Source organism: Solea solea, chromosome 3 (assembly GCF_958295425.1).
Source record: "Solea solea chromosome 3, fSolSol10.1, whole genome shotgun sequence".
Taxonomy (NCBI): domain Eukaryota; kingdom Metazoa; phylum Chordata; class Actinopteri; order Pleuronectiformes; family Soleidae; genus Solea; species Solea solea.
Window position 1 is genome coordinate 7,039,099 of NC_081136.1, and position 16,483 is coordinate 7,055,581.

Genomic DNA, 16,483 nt, shown 5'->3' on the forward strand with positions numbered 1-16,483 from the left:
AAAATGATTATATAAATAATAATACTTATCTCTTATCTTAATCTAATTTGATGATTTAATTTATTACGGTCATGCAGATGGCATTAAATTCCATTATTTTTGTAAGTAAAAAAAGGACTTCAAAAGTATTAAATTTGATATGGAGAATCTTGGTAGTAGTATTTCCACGCATTTGATAAAAATAGTTCTGGATTTGATGCTTAACGCCCCAGAAAGATGTCAAAAACACCTGCCTACCGCAGTTTCAAAATAGCGCTGGCACCAAAACCCAATATGGCACTGGTTCTTGATGTGATTGCTAACTACCTGGCTGATTATAAAAATTCTATCGCCTGGTCACCTCAGTGTCTTTGCTGCTCCATGAAATCACAGCTGCACAAGCTCACAGATCTCTGCACAAGCCTTGGAGTAATTGGAAGTGAGCTGCTTGTGGGCAGGTAGTGAGCCGAAGACCACAATTTCCATAAATTGATAGTGGGGATTAGGTAAATTGGACCATAGGTGTGAGAGTGAATGGTTGTTTGTCTCTATGTGTGTGTGGCCCTGCCTTGGACTGGCAAACTGTCCAGGGTGTACCCCGCCTATCGCCCGATGTAGCTGAGATTGGCACAGCACCCCCCGCGACCCTCTGGTGGAGGATAAAGTGGTAGATGATGGATGGATGGATGGATAGACCCCTAGTGGCAGAAATTACATGCTTCATGTTTAACTGACGGAAATGGTAGATGAGTTCAGACTTTTCCTCCAATATGACTATTAACAGACACGCTGAGTCAGCTGAAAGCACTTCTACTGGTGCTTTAGTCGTCATGCCATGCCTCAGAATCAAACCTGACGGGGTAGTTAGACACTGTAGACAAGTGTCAACTGCACTGCGGACTCTTACCTTACACACCAGTTACCACACAAGAGGAGGAAGGAAGAAAAACAAAGGTGAACACTAACATTCTCTGAAGGCAACTGACAGTACACAGGTTACTTTACATCAGTGTTAAAATATAAGCTTCGACTGTTTGCTTGTTTTTTTGTCACAAAGAGAAACGATCCATCGCTTTAGACTGCGTTTAAAGGTTTTGCACTTTGCAATTGACCTGTAGACAGGACTTTATTGATCCTTCATTCTCTGCTGAAAAAAAGTGAGGAAATAGGTGGAGTTTAACAGGCACTGAAGGACGTGTTCAAAAACAGCTGCACTTGAAAGAAATGCATCTTAAACAAAAGACAAATCTATAATAAAGACAAAGTCAAGGAAGCAAACAACGTCAAATGTTACAGTCATTTTGTTGAGAAGGACAACAGGCCAGTCTCTTACATACTGCGCTCTGTGTGACGTGAGCTCCCTGTGCTGAGAAACAGTGGTCGACACACAGACACAAGCTCAGTAAAAACATGGCTTAAAGTGGAGACACCAGGTTTAAACCACTTAACAAAAGCTAAGAAAGGCCACCCAATCAAATCTGACGTATGTCAGCTCAAATCACATGTAACATTTCTCCATTAAAGTAACTAAAAATTACAAAAGACTAATATTATATTTAATTTTTTTAAATATAAGCCAAATCCACATTTATATTGAAAGTAAGTGAGCGTTTAATGTATTGTCATACAATACATTAAACACTCACTTAGTGACGGAGAGGATCAGTCACCTAATCACAAAGTGAGCTGAAGCTCATGATCCCGACATCATCAAACTAGGTCTTTTGTTATTGTTTAAACTGAGGGAGTGACCCCTAGTGGCAGAAAATATAAGTCTACACCATCTAAAGAGTATGTATATTCTATATGTGATTGTATTTTAATGTTGGCAGCCTTTTACCATTTGAAAACTGAAGTTAGTGTCACTTTGTAAATCATCAATTTTTGCATCGCAGCACACATCCACTGCTGCACTGAAAGTCGTTTATTTGGAGTCACCTCATAGACGTAGCTCCCCTAAGAGTTAAAATAATTGACTTTCTCTGCAGACACAAATGTCACAGACAAAAGGCAGTTTAAGAGTGAGACGCTGTAAAGCCCTTTGACATATTATCTTAACTAAATTTTAGCTAAGCCCTTTGCTAAACGGCTAAAATCTGTTTCTCTTGATATTTTCCACAGAGTTTCTGTCTGTCTCCTGCTGCTCCTCAGCACAGGACGTGTGTACGACGCAGTCAGAGTCCGGCCGTTCCACTTAAAAAAAAACCTAAGAACTACTCCATAAAGGCCGTCACTTGTAACTATAACTGGTCGATTCCTACCTGAGAAGTTGCGAGTGGCGAGCATTGTTGTCAGTATGGCACCCTGGGGAGAGACAAACAGGCTATGATGTTTACATAAGCTAAAAGGTTAATGATTAGACAGAGGTCCACAGAAAGCCTGGGGTAACTTTGAATAAAGGTCACGTCATGATATTATTGTGATCATAATCATTCTAAAACAAAGCCTCTGTTATTGGAGTACTAAAAAATCATTACGTCCTGGAATGACTCCCTCTTGTAGCACCTCAAAATAAACCATTAGGACTGTATGTGGGCAAGCAAGGCACTTTTTTTATAATATATATATATATGTATATATACATATATATACATATACATATACATATATATTATATATATATATATAAATTATTTTTCCCATTTACAATAGCCCTGATAATGTAAATTAAACAATATTAACTCATTGCGAGTGGTTTTTATTCACATTTTTCATGCACTCCGTCCCTAGGATCTAAAAGGTCTGATGGGATATGATACTTTAAAAACCTACTATTTGAAGTGAATTCTCTGCTGAATGGTTGGAGCCAGATAAGTGATTTAAATACAGGAATAATGCTTCAGTCAGTTCTCTAGCAGGTGAATTATTCATACTCAATGTGTTGATAAAAGGTGCAGCTATTTGACTACTTCCTCTTTCCTAGAATAAAAAAACAAACAAAAAAAGTGTGTGTTACAGTGTTGTCGTTATTACCAACCTTGAGTTTCCGTCTGGCGTTGAACTTCTTCAGGCACTCCACAGTCTCCTGTCTGTGCATCATGGACGCCACAGTGGAGCGTTGCTGTAAACACACAGAGAGAGAAGAGAGATGAGCTTATCTGGACTTTCAGTCGTGTGTTTGTATTAAAAAAAAAAAAACCCGATACATACGCAGATCCACGGGTGTTTGAGAGCGTCTGTGGCGGTGACTCTCTTGGCTGGATTGATGGTCAGCATCTTGTTGATCAGATCTTTGGCCTCTGGAGTCACCGTGTCCCACTCTGGGGACGGGAACTGTTTTGAGAGAGACGGAGACACCGCGGCAAACGTTTATTTAGCGTCTCTCACCGACATTAAGAAGCTGCAAATCCTCCGTTTTTACTGTACAAACACTGACACTAACTGAAAGAGTTGCAGAGGAAACACCGACCAGTGGAGACAAAGACCTCACAAAAACATCAATCTCCTTTTTCTGTTTGTTATCATGTATTTGGCTCTTGTTTTCTAAAACCTTCAGAAACCTTAGCTGTGTTTGTGAGACGAGCACATATCAACACTCCCTTGATTTGAGTTTGTTATTTTAATCAATTTTCGGCTGCAAATAATACGTATAAATGAGAACGATAGCGATAACGATACACAAAACAATACTGTAATAATTAATAAAACATATCTTTTACTAGTGAAGAAAAGACAGTAAGATTAACCCTTTCATTGTTCATAAATTTCCACTTTACCGAGCTCTGCCATGACCTGCTAACTTTACTTTTTTATCTCTACATTTTCTGAAATCTCCAAGTTCAGGATGTCCTCTACAAGTTCACAAGTTCAACTTAACTGGGTGCACAACAGAAGCAGAAAGTAGTTCAAAGCCTCCAGCTAAAGCTGATCCTGTGGATTTACTTCCAGAGAAAACTCTGGACTCTTCTCCTTGACTTGTCTAACGAAGTAAATGTATGTAAAAAAAACTCAATTTCATGTTTTGTTTTCTGTTTTTTGTTGTGGTGCTCCTCAGTTTTGCATTGACCGCCTATACATGCACCCACTCACATCATAGGCTCCAGCTTTAATCTGTTGGTAGAGTCTGTGCTGGTCTTCGTCCCAAAATGGAGGATATCCCACCAGGAGAATGTAGAGGATCACACCTACACGACAAAACACACACAAACCAAACATTAATGACCAAAACACCACAATCCTGAGTTTGTGAAGTGAGAAATAAAGACAGACATGAATGAACCTGCACCACGTCTAAGTATAGATCGGCGTGTTCACAGAAACAGAAACCAAGTGTCTGACTTTGCTGCCGTTACCAGGGACGGTTAGGGTTTGGATTGGCTGGACGGTGGCCACACAACACAACACGGGCCATTGTTTCTGTGCAGCCGCTGAGTCAGTACAGGTGTGTGTGTGTGTGTGTTTGACATCCCAGGCCCAGGTGGCCCTGGCCCGTCACAAGTGTGTGTAATAAGCGTGAGCAATGATTAATTCAAGAAGTAAGAGCCCTCTGTGTTCCACTGCGTCACATACAGACACACACACACACACACACACCATGGAATGTACAGAATGTGTAGCTGATTTTTTTTTTCTTTATTTATAGAACCTTTTTAATAATTTGACGGACATAAATAAAAATACATTATGAGCATAAGACATCACATCTGAATGTGGAATCCCTATCCACCCACCACCCCCCACCCACTGCCAGGCCTAACATACAAAACCTAGTGAAAGAGAAAGATGTGGATGAAATGAACAGTACAAGTAATAAAGTAAATAAAGAAATAAATAAAGAAATAAAATAAAAAAAAAGGGGGGGGGGGTGGACATATCATGTGAAGGTGATTTTTACAGATTTTTACAAAAAAAAACCTTACAGTGTGATTTAGAAAGATGGCGATGATGTAATTACAACCAAATATCTTAATATTGTAAAAATATTGCTGGCAAATATATTAAGTATTATATTCTGTCTATTTTCTTTCGCAGGCCACGTTTTCATTATAACATGATACTGGTGGGCCGCATGTAATCAAATGCGGGGCCGCATGTGGCCCACGAGCCGCCAGTTTGACACCTCTGTTCTAAAATAAAGGGTTCGGTATCGTCCCATCTCTAATCAATTAATCGAATAATCCTTGTGTTTGAGGTTGTCACTGTTGATTCTTCAATGGCCCATTGGCCAATTTGTCAATCTTTAGGAAACCGTGCATATTCATGTTCAGCTCGGCTGAGTCAATGACTACCATGTCCCACATGAACTAACACAGAGTGTTTAAATTTGTCAGGTAAAAGTCATCTGTGCCATCTATGGGTGTCAGAAAATGAGCACCTGCAGCAAACTTCTGCAGTCACTGTGTGTCTCACACACAGCGACGGGATTTGTGTGCAACTAGTAACGAGCACCTGCTCCACTGGGATGGAAAACGAGGGGCAACCAAAGAATAAATAAATAAAAAATAATCTTACCACACGCCCACATGTCCACCGGCTTCCCGTAGGGATCTTTCCTCAGCACCTCGGGAGACAGGTACCCTGGAGTTCCGGCAAACCCTGCAACACACACACAGACACACACTAAAGCTCCCCACCACAGCCTAGTTTCAAACCTCAAATCAGCAGCAGACCCTCTGGGCAATGGAACGTACAACAAGCGGTATTAAAGTCAGAACACAGTGCGAGGCTGGAGCTGAGGGAACAGACCAATTATTCCTCGGCTCTTTGGGGAACACAAGGAGAGAAATAGGTCTGACATCTGTCCAATCCAGACTGATGTAAGAGCCAGGAGCAGGGACACACCCTGTCCCTTTAGAGCGGTGCAACTAAGGGACTTAGTTTGGGCTCCAGATTACTTGATTTAGGCATTAACAGAAAGAAAACTGGGACAAAAAAAAATGGAATTGTTCCATTTCAAATATGAACTAGATCATTTAAAACATAAAAGGCTCATGCAGTGTTACTTAAAAGCTGTAAAAGTGATGCGCACTTACCAAACCATGCCTGCTGGTCTCCCTGCACCTCAATGGCCAGGCCGAAGTCGGCCAGTTTAACCGCCGCCCCCTTCGACTTGCTGGCTAGGAGCAAATTCTCTGGCTTGGAGTTAAAGGGAACAAAGACAAACCCTTTAAGTGATACTTTACTCTGATACTGGGATTCATAAAGATTTAAGCAAGGCTGAGGTCATTGTCTATCATTTTTTATTTACAGGTCCACCTGAACTGTACGACCTAAGACCTGAGTCAGGACCTGTTTTCTGTTGTGTTCGGGTCAGCGAAGCTCTGGTAGGGGGCGGGGCTTTGGTAAACATTCAGACAACATGAATAATGTATTTGTTGACATTTCGAGAGCAGGAAATCATTCGAAGTGACTGAGGTGCAACATAATCACGACAAAAGAGGAGCGTGCTGCGGTCGAAAAGAAATTACACCTCGTTTTCTACGGAGCCACGGCATACTGTGACACGTGGAGCGAGCCATAATTCACACACTGTGACTTACTTTACTTTAGATGTCTGTATAGTTTTACTCATTCTACATTTGTAAATCCACATTATATAAATGTATAATTGAATGTGTAATAGAATTTGAGACCATATTAAAAACTGCTTCGACGGCTTTAATAACAGCTAAGAATTATGTTACAATAATTCACTACTATCAGGTGGAAGATTCTGGCATTCTATATCAATAAAGTGTGTGTTTGTTGCAGAAATGGAGGAAAGCTGGTTCATGTGCTCACCCTGGGTGAGCGAGAGTGAGTTTGTTCGTTAGTCGAGAGAAAATGAGTCTTCTTCTTACTCGATTTATAAAGTTAATACACATTTTTCTCGAGTTTATGGTCTCGTCTGCTAATTTTGGGGTCTTCTTCAATGCAGCGAAATGTCCCATTTTAGAAAATATTGTTCAATTTAGAGTCATGTACAGGATAAACCGGGGCAAAAACACCGTGTGACAGACAATTACAAAACTACAACATGATGTTTTGGCCAAAATTGTCAATGTAAGGCTTTTAAACAGCCGTTCACAGGTGGATTGCCACCTTTTTTTTTGCTGAACGCTTATGAACCCAGACTTAAAAACAGATGTAGGTAGAGGAATTCTGCCACTTTCACTTTATATTAAGGCACTTTCACAACGACATAATCAGGAATCCTACGGTGACGTGTTTTGGCAGGAAAAGCCCAAAAAGTGGTACTAATCAGATTAACGATAGCTCCGTTCATGTACGTCAGGGTAATATCGAAGTGAACCAGTATGCGCCGTCAAAACTGAGGCAGCTAAATGGAACCCAGCCATAATTCATCAGATTATTCACACCTGTGATTCTCTGACGAAAATGTCTGCCGTACAAAGAGCCCGTTCCTCAGCCTCCCACTCGCACACGCTGTATGTTAAAGCTGACATATTGAGTTCAGACATACAGTATACAGCACCGTGTCCCCATCCGACGAAAGCAGAGTGTATACGTGTGTATGCGGAATGAATTATGGCTCATATCGCTCGTTATACACGGCCCACACATCACCAACACATACCGTTTGTGCTATTTATTCCGGAGGGTACCACACATGCCTTTCACCGACAAGACGTTCGTTTGCGCCGGGAAAAACATGTGCATTTAAAGGGAATTCGGAAGCAGTTAGAGATAGAGATTTCTGACACGTGCAGATCAGAAGGGCATGCTGTGGTTAGAGGTTTAAAGAGGGGGAAGGAAGAAGAGGTTAATGGGAGGAGGAAGAGGAGGACTTTGATGCTAGATGCATTCATCAGCGTCATGCAGTCATTGCAAACGTTGGACCCTGATATCGTCCACTGTAAACACCCAATGAAATCCCAGGAATGAAGGATATATAAAAAAAAAAGAAAGGAAGAAGGTCAAGCAAGTTTTCACTGTAGATTCACATTCATGCAGGTCATTGTTCTTCAAATGTCACCGAAACAGAAGCAACATTCAAGAAATGGAGTTGCTACTGAATCGGGCACTGTGCTTCCACATCAGTGTTGGGATTCTTCCAACTGTCCGACGTCGTAACAGAAATGGACGACAGCTGGTTCATGTGCGAAAAGGAGTCGACGTCTTACTTGATTCATAAAGTCCATACACATTGTGTTGAGTTTATGGTCTCAACACAGCATGACGCCCAATTTATAAATTTTTTGTTGAATTTAGAGTGAAGTGCAGGACAAACCACAGTATAAAATAGGGCATAAACACTGTGTGACGGGCAAGTGCACGTTTTGGTTTAAAATACAAAACTACAACATGGTGTTTTGGCCAAAACTGTAAAATTTAAGGCTTTGAAACAGGCGTTCACAGACACACACAGAGTTCACGGGGAGCTGAACTTCCGTTCTGAAGCATCGTGAATCACGCACTGTTCACAACTGTTGTATTTTCTGCTCCCCCACCTCTCCTCTGTGCCCCATTTTTCCTTTCACCCCAACCAGTCGAGGCAGATGACCACACATCTAGATTTCTCTTAAATTAAATAAGGCTAAATAATAAATAAGGTTGGTTTGGCACGATACAAATAAAATTGAATTGAACTGAATGAACCTGCAACCAGGACAATAGCGGCTGTCAATCACACCAGTGTCCACTCATAAGTGCTCTACTTTATCTTCTACTTTTCTCATCATCATTCACAAAATTTGACGTCATTCTCCGGTGAATCTTGTCTGTGATTGGACGGTCGTTCCGTGGAGGTCCTGAGGTTCTACCGTAATGACAAGAATATGGGCGCAAAGCTCTTTTTCTCTGCTTTCCGGTATCCATCCATCCATCTTCTACCGCGTTATCCTCCACATGAGGGTCAAACGGGGTGCTGTGCCAATCTCAGACATAGGGTGAAAGGCGGGGTCACACCCTGGACGGATCGCCAATCCATAGTTTTTGAATTTTCTAGCTAGACAAACGGTCTAGGAGTTAGGGTAATGAGGCGTAGGCATGCCAAATGGCCGAAAAAGGGTGACTGACATTATAAATCAAATGAGAAGTAGGCTCAGAGTCGCCTCCTAGTGGCCATTCAATATATTCTTACTTAACTTACTGGACTGTGATGACAAAACTGATTTATTCAATCATCGGCAGCTTCTGCACTTTCAGGTTCTACGTTCGCTCTCCGTGACTTGAGATGTGACAGAAAATCAATGTGGTAGAATATTATGGGGTGCACCTGTGTTTTGCTTTGATTCAGTAATATCTGAATCCATTTGGGAGAGAAAAGTGCCTTTCGAATCACGCCACAGATGGTGTGACACAGATCTGTGTGGACGCTGCTCAGTGTGCTTTAACACCTGGCAATGTGCAGATTGTGTAACCGCACACACACACACACACACACACACACACACGTCCTGTATGTGTGTGCAGAAAGTACAGTTCATATCAGATTGATCAGGATTTATGCTCCGTCCTTGCTGCTTGTGTGTGTAATAGCTGTAATTGGATTTTGTGTAATACTGCGAGCCATAAAGTAAATAGAATTACTGGCCTACGAAAAAGCAGCCCAGGGGTTCTGCCTCAGTCTGAAGGACTAACAGTGATGCTGACAAATGCACAAGCTGCGTTGACTGTCAGAAATGCACAAACAATGTACAGCCCCCCCACCCCCAGAATTCTTAGATTATGTATTTGACTATTAATTAAAGATGAAGTCTTATCTCTTTATACTTTTGTTTTAATGGATATTTAGAATAAAGTGTTAGTGTTGTGGTTTTAGAGCTGGTGTGTCCACATATCCTTTTTGTGAATAATTTTGTCTATTTTAACTTCCTAAATATGATCAATATGCATTTTCCAGTGCTATGTTGTCGATCGGTGTGCAGTGTCGCTGTTTACCTTGTGTTGCATTTGTGTGAACTATTATCTTGTCATTATGACCTCTCTTTTAAGCTCTACTCTGTCTTCCTGTTACTTGTGGTCTGTTGAGAATTAACTGTATGTGTATTCAGGACCTTTTCTGACACAAACCCTGACCTCAGCAGGACCAGTAGTCCCTTATAAACTGATTTTGTTCTCCAATTTCTGAGGAACTTAGAGGTGAAGATTATGGTTAAAGTTAGAGATAAGGCTTTGTTAAGGCTGCCGAAATGAATGCAAGTCAAAACTCTGTGTGTTATACTGCGTCTAGACTCTTACATAAACTATCGTGCTACACTTAGTACAAAGGACGGCTATGAATTGCCTTCCTGTTTGTGTGTGTGTGAGTGTTTTCTCACTGTGCTGCTCAAAATCATCATTCTGAGACATGAAATCACTCACACACACACACACAATACAAAGTGGCTCTCCCTGTCGCACCTCTGCTCTGCTGCTTGCTTGTTTTTTTTTCGGGGGGGGGGGTTGTATTTGTTTTGTCTTTGTGTTTCTGCAGCGAGCTGTGGCAGCTGCCCGGCAACCGCCAATCAGACGGCGCAGGGACGGGATGCAAAGAGAGTGAGCTCATTACTGCTGAAGGTAAACCAAACCTCAGACACACCTGGTTCATTTGATTGGCAAATCCAGAGGTTGGGCAGCAAAGCACAGCGAGAAAATGCAGCACTGGATCAGATGGAAACGAGACCAGTGCGGATGCAATCATTGCACTAATGTTTTGACCTAAATAGTCCAAGATCTTTCACTTTTTCAGTTTGAATGATTTATGTGAACCATGGTAGATGTTCTTCAGACACGAGTAGAATCCAAATTTGCTCTACTTGTGATCTGATCCCTCAGGATGAATATTAAATCCAGGTCTGAACGCAAACTGTGACCTGCAAAAATGTGCACCGACATCTCCGAGCGACAGGAAATGATCGCGTGGGGTGATTTTTTTGATTGGAGGATTGGTAGCGTTAAAAAGTCAGAGTCAAAGCAGAGAAAAAAGGGGACACGAAAAGTAAAACACAGACTTGCTGGAATGAGGGACACCAAAGACTTTGAGATTGCTTCGTCTGTTTTGTGCGTCTACTTACCTTGAGGTCGCGGTGGACCACGCCCATCTGGTGGCAGTGGAGCACGGCCTCTAGGATCTGCTGAATGCAATGACTGCATGCAAACACCAGGGGGCCATGGGTTAGTGACAAGCTACCAATCGCGGTCTATGGCTGTGAGCTCACTTTGACACTCGGGGGAGGGGAGGGGAGGGACGGGGAGAACATGGCCGTGTTCGTGACTGTACAGCATTGTGGTAAGTGACTCACCCAGAGGCCACAGTGGTGAGCAATTTATGCTAAAATGGACCATTTACTCAAAAACACTCTCCCCAACTTTCTTTTTGTATGTGTGTGTGTGTGTGTGTGTGTGTCTGTGACTGAACCCAGGAAAGAAAAACATGGCTGTAATTACGCCATCATCTGCTGCTCACACAACACGGCCAAGTCTCCGCCAAAGTCTCAAAACAGAAGTAGTGTTAGCTCCAGGCTAACGAGAAGCAGGACCCCGAGAGACTGAGGGGGAGGAGGAGGAGGAGGAGGAGGAGGGGGGAGGAGGTCTCAAATCTGCAGCTGGTTCTCATGTAACAGACACAGACTACATGATACCCACATCACCTCCACAAACCTGTTTGACTCAAGTGTCACAAAAGATCGCGTGGAGTAGACTGTTTACACTTTTCTGAATCTCAAAATACTAATAATAAGTGTTCAAACTCTGATTCAAATGTGTGGTTTTGTCCATAAAAAGTCTTATTATTATAATTTCAAATTACACGACAAAGACACTAATCCTATAACGTAGTGGAGGTGCTGTTGGTTCACTGGACATCATTTAATCTAATGTCTAAAGACAAATCAGATTGGGATTTTTCAATTTGAAGCTTTTGTGTTTTGTGTGTGCAGACGATTCTCTGGAGCCTCCTCCTCCTCCTCCTCCTTCTCCTCCCTCAGGCCTCAAGCCTCTCAGTTGCTTCGTCACAGCATGGGTTTGGTCAGATGCTACATGCACTTTGTGCCCCGCGATACAGGAGGGGCAGGTCATCTACAAGAGATCTACCAGCCCCTCCCCAGGAAACGACACAACCCACCGCCTCCTTCTCCTGCCAAAACTGCCCACAATGCCGTGCAGTAAGTGGTTATTTGAACACTTCTGTCAGGTGGCGGTGTGTGTGTGTGTGTGAGCTGTGTCTGGTGGAGGGAGGGAGGGAGGGTGGTGGCGGTTGTGTTTTTTCGGGGAGGCGGCGCTCTGCGAAAAGGTTAACTAGTCGACTGATCAGGCAGCGGAGGAGCGGGGTGAGGCGCCGCAGGTGGGCAGGCCCTGTGTCTTTTGGCCGTTCCTGTCATCACTTACTAACCTTTAAATCCCTGTGCACTATGCCATTTATGTGGCAGTGATTTACACTTTCTAGAATCTGCTGTATGCAGTGACTGTGGAGGAGAGAGAGAGATACCAGGAGGCCAGAAGCAAGAAGGAGAGGAAGAGGGAGAACAGGTGAATGTCAGGAGAACAGACAGAACACACCACAACACATCATGTACCAACACTCCATTTACAGAGGAAATGTTTTAAAGGAACAGTTCACCCTTTATTTTTGTTTTTTTTGCAAATATGACTGATTGCTTTCTTTTCTGGAGTGAGATGACAGTTTCAGTTCAGTTAGGAGCCCATTAGCCTAGCTTAGCATAAAGACAGGAAGCACAAATGGCTGGACATAGCTAGGCTAGCTTTCCGCCCTTTCAAGCTCTACAGCTAAGCTAGACAACATTCTGTGACTGAACGTGTTCACACATGACATTCAGTAAGAAACTGCTCCTTTATGCCATTTATTCATCTACTAGAATAAATGCTGATGAGCTAGCTTTCACCCCGGTTTAAGAACTAATGCTAAGCTAGGCTAACTCCCACAAACTATACGATACTCATGTTCTCACATCACTTTCTGAAGCAAACTGTTCCTTTATGCCATTTATTCAACTAGAATAAATGTTGATGAGTGATACAGCTGTAAGATAGCTTTCCCCCACTGTTTCCAGTCCTAATGCTAAGCTAGGCTAACTCCTGCTAACTACGGACCATGTTCTCACGTCACATTCTGAAGCAAACCGCTCCTTTATGCCATTTACAGTATTTATTGACTAGAATATATGTTGATGAGTGATACAGCTGTAAGCTAGCTTTCCCCCACTGTTTCCAGTCCTAATGCTAAGCTAGGCTAACTCCCGCTAACTATGGACCATTTCACGTCACTTTCAGAAAGAAAGCACAGTGTGGAACTGCTCCTTTATGCTATTCAACATAGAGAGATATACAAAGGTCACACGCATGCTGTTTTCATCAATAAAGCTTATATAAAAAAAAATAATAATTACATAATCAGTAAAATCCACTGCAACTTAGAATCCAGATTTCTCCAAAATGTGGATCTTATTTTCATAAACGAGCAACTCTGAACATCAGAGGACCTGGAGCCGCTCTGGAAGACAAACTTCAACCCAGCTTTATGGAAAAAAAAAAACACTGGATGAGGAATTTGAAGAGGGATTCTTCGGGATGAAGCGGTTTCTTTTTTGCAAAAACTGGTTCCATTTTGAGTGGATTTTAAAAATAAACAGGAAGCACGGCGACACTGGGAAAGTAGATCCATGATCGAAGGTAAAATTCAGGTAGAAGAGGAAATGTGAAGAGAGAAATAGGAGCATGAAAGGCATATGAAGAGGAGACACTTTAATACTGCTAGATTTTAGTTGAAATATTTTAAACATTCATATTTTTTAAGTATTTGCTTAAGTTTTTGCTTTATATTATTGTTAATAGGCGTCAACTGTGTTTCTACCTTAATATGCCTTCATGATACCAAATAAACGAGGTTTCACGTCACACATTGGTTGACAGAAATGTAAACAGAGTGAGGTGTGACTCTGACCTGGCGTCAGCTTCACTGTAGTACTCCCTGGCAACGATGTCCTCAAACAGCTCACCACCAGTGACTCTGCAGGGGACGGACAAAAGACATTCAAAATATAATAAAATCATGCAACGTGTGATCATTGTGTTTGCATTATTGAGATGAAGATGTGACTTGGTCAATGAGTAAACAAATACATAAAGCCACACATGCACCCACCAGAATTTAGATGGATGCAAATTGGATAAATGTTGAATATAAACAAATGACTGTGGTACGGTCAACACATTTTTGTTTTGTTTATATTTTCTGTCGCATACTAAACACAAATGAAAAACAAGCCAAACAGACCACTATTTCCTTTGAGTATATCCTTTTCATTATCTGTTTTCTTTGTTTACCTTTCTTTTTGTTTACCTTGTCTTGTTTTGCTTTATGTTTCTCTTCTTCTGAACGTCCTGTATTCATGTTTTGTCGTTTTAAATTAGTTTTCCCTCAGTAAATTGATGAATAAAAGGGGGTTGACATGATTTAATAAGTAAAATTGCTGTTTCTGGTTTGCTGCCTATGCAGACACTGTAAACTTTCCAATAATCTGATTTTATTAATCCGATAATAACTTTGTGCCCGATGATTTAAAAAGTGCAGTCCTAACAATGCGGATAGGGTTCTGATACGAACAGTAAGTAAATGTACTAATGACAGAGAGACACATCAAAATCACTTGATTAAAATAATCCAGAAATGTTATTATGGAATTATTGTTGCATTAAATCTTTAAATGCACAGTTTAAGACAAAAAAGGAAGCTGGTCAGCTTAGTCTGCAAACAGCTGACCAGGGGTTAGGCGGAGTGACAGAACGGGGAAGTAGATTAAAGGAAGTGGAAGAGAGAAAGCTTGGATTATTAGTTTCACGATGACGGATGAGGATATTGACTGCGTGATTAACAAATTGGGAAATGGATGTAATAGATGTAGAGGAAGACGACGACTGACAGCAGCAGAGGAGGTTGGTGGATTTAATAGAGAGTGAGCTGCCTCATGGGCCTAACATAAGTGTTTCATCATCAAAGTAACACATACATATACATGTGTGTATAGATGATTATTGCTGCAGGAAATGCAGGCAAAACCGCTCTCTTTTTACGCTTCATAACAGCAGATTAGAGTCGGGAGGAAACAAAACATCCAGCTCCCGAGCGTGAAATTCCCCTCATGTATCACTGAAATGTGTCGGATAATGTAAATCTCACATCATTCATGTCAGTTTCTAAATTTGCATCGGATTTGAAAAGCACCCAAGCTTCACGTGGAAGACATCAATCTGGTTATAAATATATAAATATGAGGTTCTTGTGTTTCTAGCACTCGAATTCTGCACATATAGAGTTCTTACAGGTTTAGGTCTAGCAGCAGAATCCATTTCTGAGACTTTTTATGGGTGTTTTCTTGTTTCTTAGGTTCAGCACTGTCATTCAATTAACTCTCGAGTACTTGTCTGCTCCATAAAATGCCGATCGTTGTTTCCCCCAAACCTCGAAATGACGATGTCCTCAAAATGTCTCAAAGAAACCAGACAGTATTCACATTTAAGAAGCTGAAGAATCTGAACGCTTGATTTAATCATTTAAAAAGAAACAAAAAACATTCCAATTGAGTATTGAGGCCAAACTGAAGATTTAAAAAAAAAAAAAAACCTTTCGAAAATAAAGTCATAATTATTATTCAAGCAGAATCTCAGATGATCAGCTGTGGAGTTACCTCTGCATTCTGTTGCTATTTAACAACAATAATAATAATACATTTAATTCTAAAATGATAAAAAGAATCTCATATCACGACTTTATTAAAAAAGTTGTACTATTAAAAAACTCTTACTATTATGAGAAAAAGTCATATATTATGACTTTTCCTTGTAATATTACGACTTTTCTCGAAAGACTAAATACTGTTTTCTCTTCAGTTGGGCCCTAATACTCTGATACTAAGTCATCGATTAATAATTGAATAATCTGAAAAGTGAAAAGTGTAAAGCTGTTTTGCTTTGTGTCGCCACAGACACAAAAACAAAAACACTGACAGAGAGAGAGAATCACGTAGCGCCTTAATTCGCAATGGTTAAAATGGAACATTTGCTTTATTTTCAAGTTACATACTACAGCTTTAATGGACTACCGCAATCAGTCGGCGTTTCAGACAATAACCAGCCTTGTCGAGCCATCTGCAGTCACCAGCTGACTCCAGGTGAAGTTATAATCCCCCACAGAAGCACAAAGTGCCATCCCTACACGGATTAAATGAGCGGCGCGAACCATCTTCTCATCTGTCGTGACACACGGCACTCAACCCAAATGTCACCGCGGGGAAATTTGAACTTGTACAGCGGTTGCACTTGTGCGCTGAGCACATTTCAAACCTGTGAGTGTCGTAAAAAAGGAAAACGCGACAAAGAGGCGACGTAGAAATAAACATCTCTTGCACTTACAAGTCAAAGACCAGGTAGTGGAATCCTTCCTCTGATATGCTGTCATGGAGTCGCACTGGAAGAAAGGAAAGGGGAGGGGGGGGACAAAAGAGACGTGAAAGTTATTCTATTATGTATGACAGTGTTGTGCAGATCCAGGGAAGCAGCAGGAGGTAACTGCGTGACGGATGAACAACTCACTGAAGCACAAACTAAGCACTGAACACCAGAGTCG

General features: G+C 41.4%; 1 protein-coding gene across 12 annotated transcripts in view; it reads right to left on the reverse strand.

The window, feature by feature from the left end:
* camk2d1 (calcium/calmodulin-dependent protein kinase (CaM kinase) II delta 1) overlaps positions 1–16,483 on the reverse strand; it is an 81,173-nt gene that overhangs the window by 22,286 nt on the left and 42,404 nt on the right. For 6 of the 12 annotated variants that reach the window (XM_058624013.1, XM_058624019.1, XM_058624015.1 and 3 more), the window contains exons 4-12: positions 16,270–16,324; positions 13,802–13,867; positions 12,233–12,305; positions 5,952–6,054; positions 5,431–5,514; positions 4,009–4,103; positions 3,130–3,252; positions 2,957–3,040; positions 2,241–2,283 (exon numbers count right to left, since the gene is read on the reverse strand). In XM_058624013.1, coding sequence (XP_058479996.1) covers positions 2,241–2,283; positions 2,957–3,040; positions 3,130–3,252; positions 4,009–4,103; positions 5,431–5,514; positions 5,952–6,054; positions 12,233–12,305; positions 13,802–13,867; positions 16,270–16,324 — 726 coding nt within the window. Of the gene's footprint in view, positions 1–2,240; positions 2,284–2,956; positions 3,041–3,129; positions 3,253–4,008; positions 4,104–5,430; positions 5,515–5,951; positions 6,055–10,916; positions 10,990–12,232; positions 12,306–13,801; positions 13,868–16,269; positions 16,325–16,483 lie in introns of all 12 variants that reach the window. The other 6 variants (XM_058624012.1, XM_058624018.1, XM_058624016.1 and 3 more) reach the window with 1 other exon arrangement.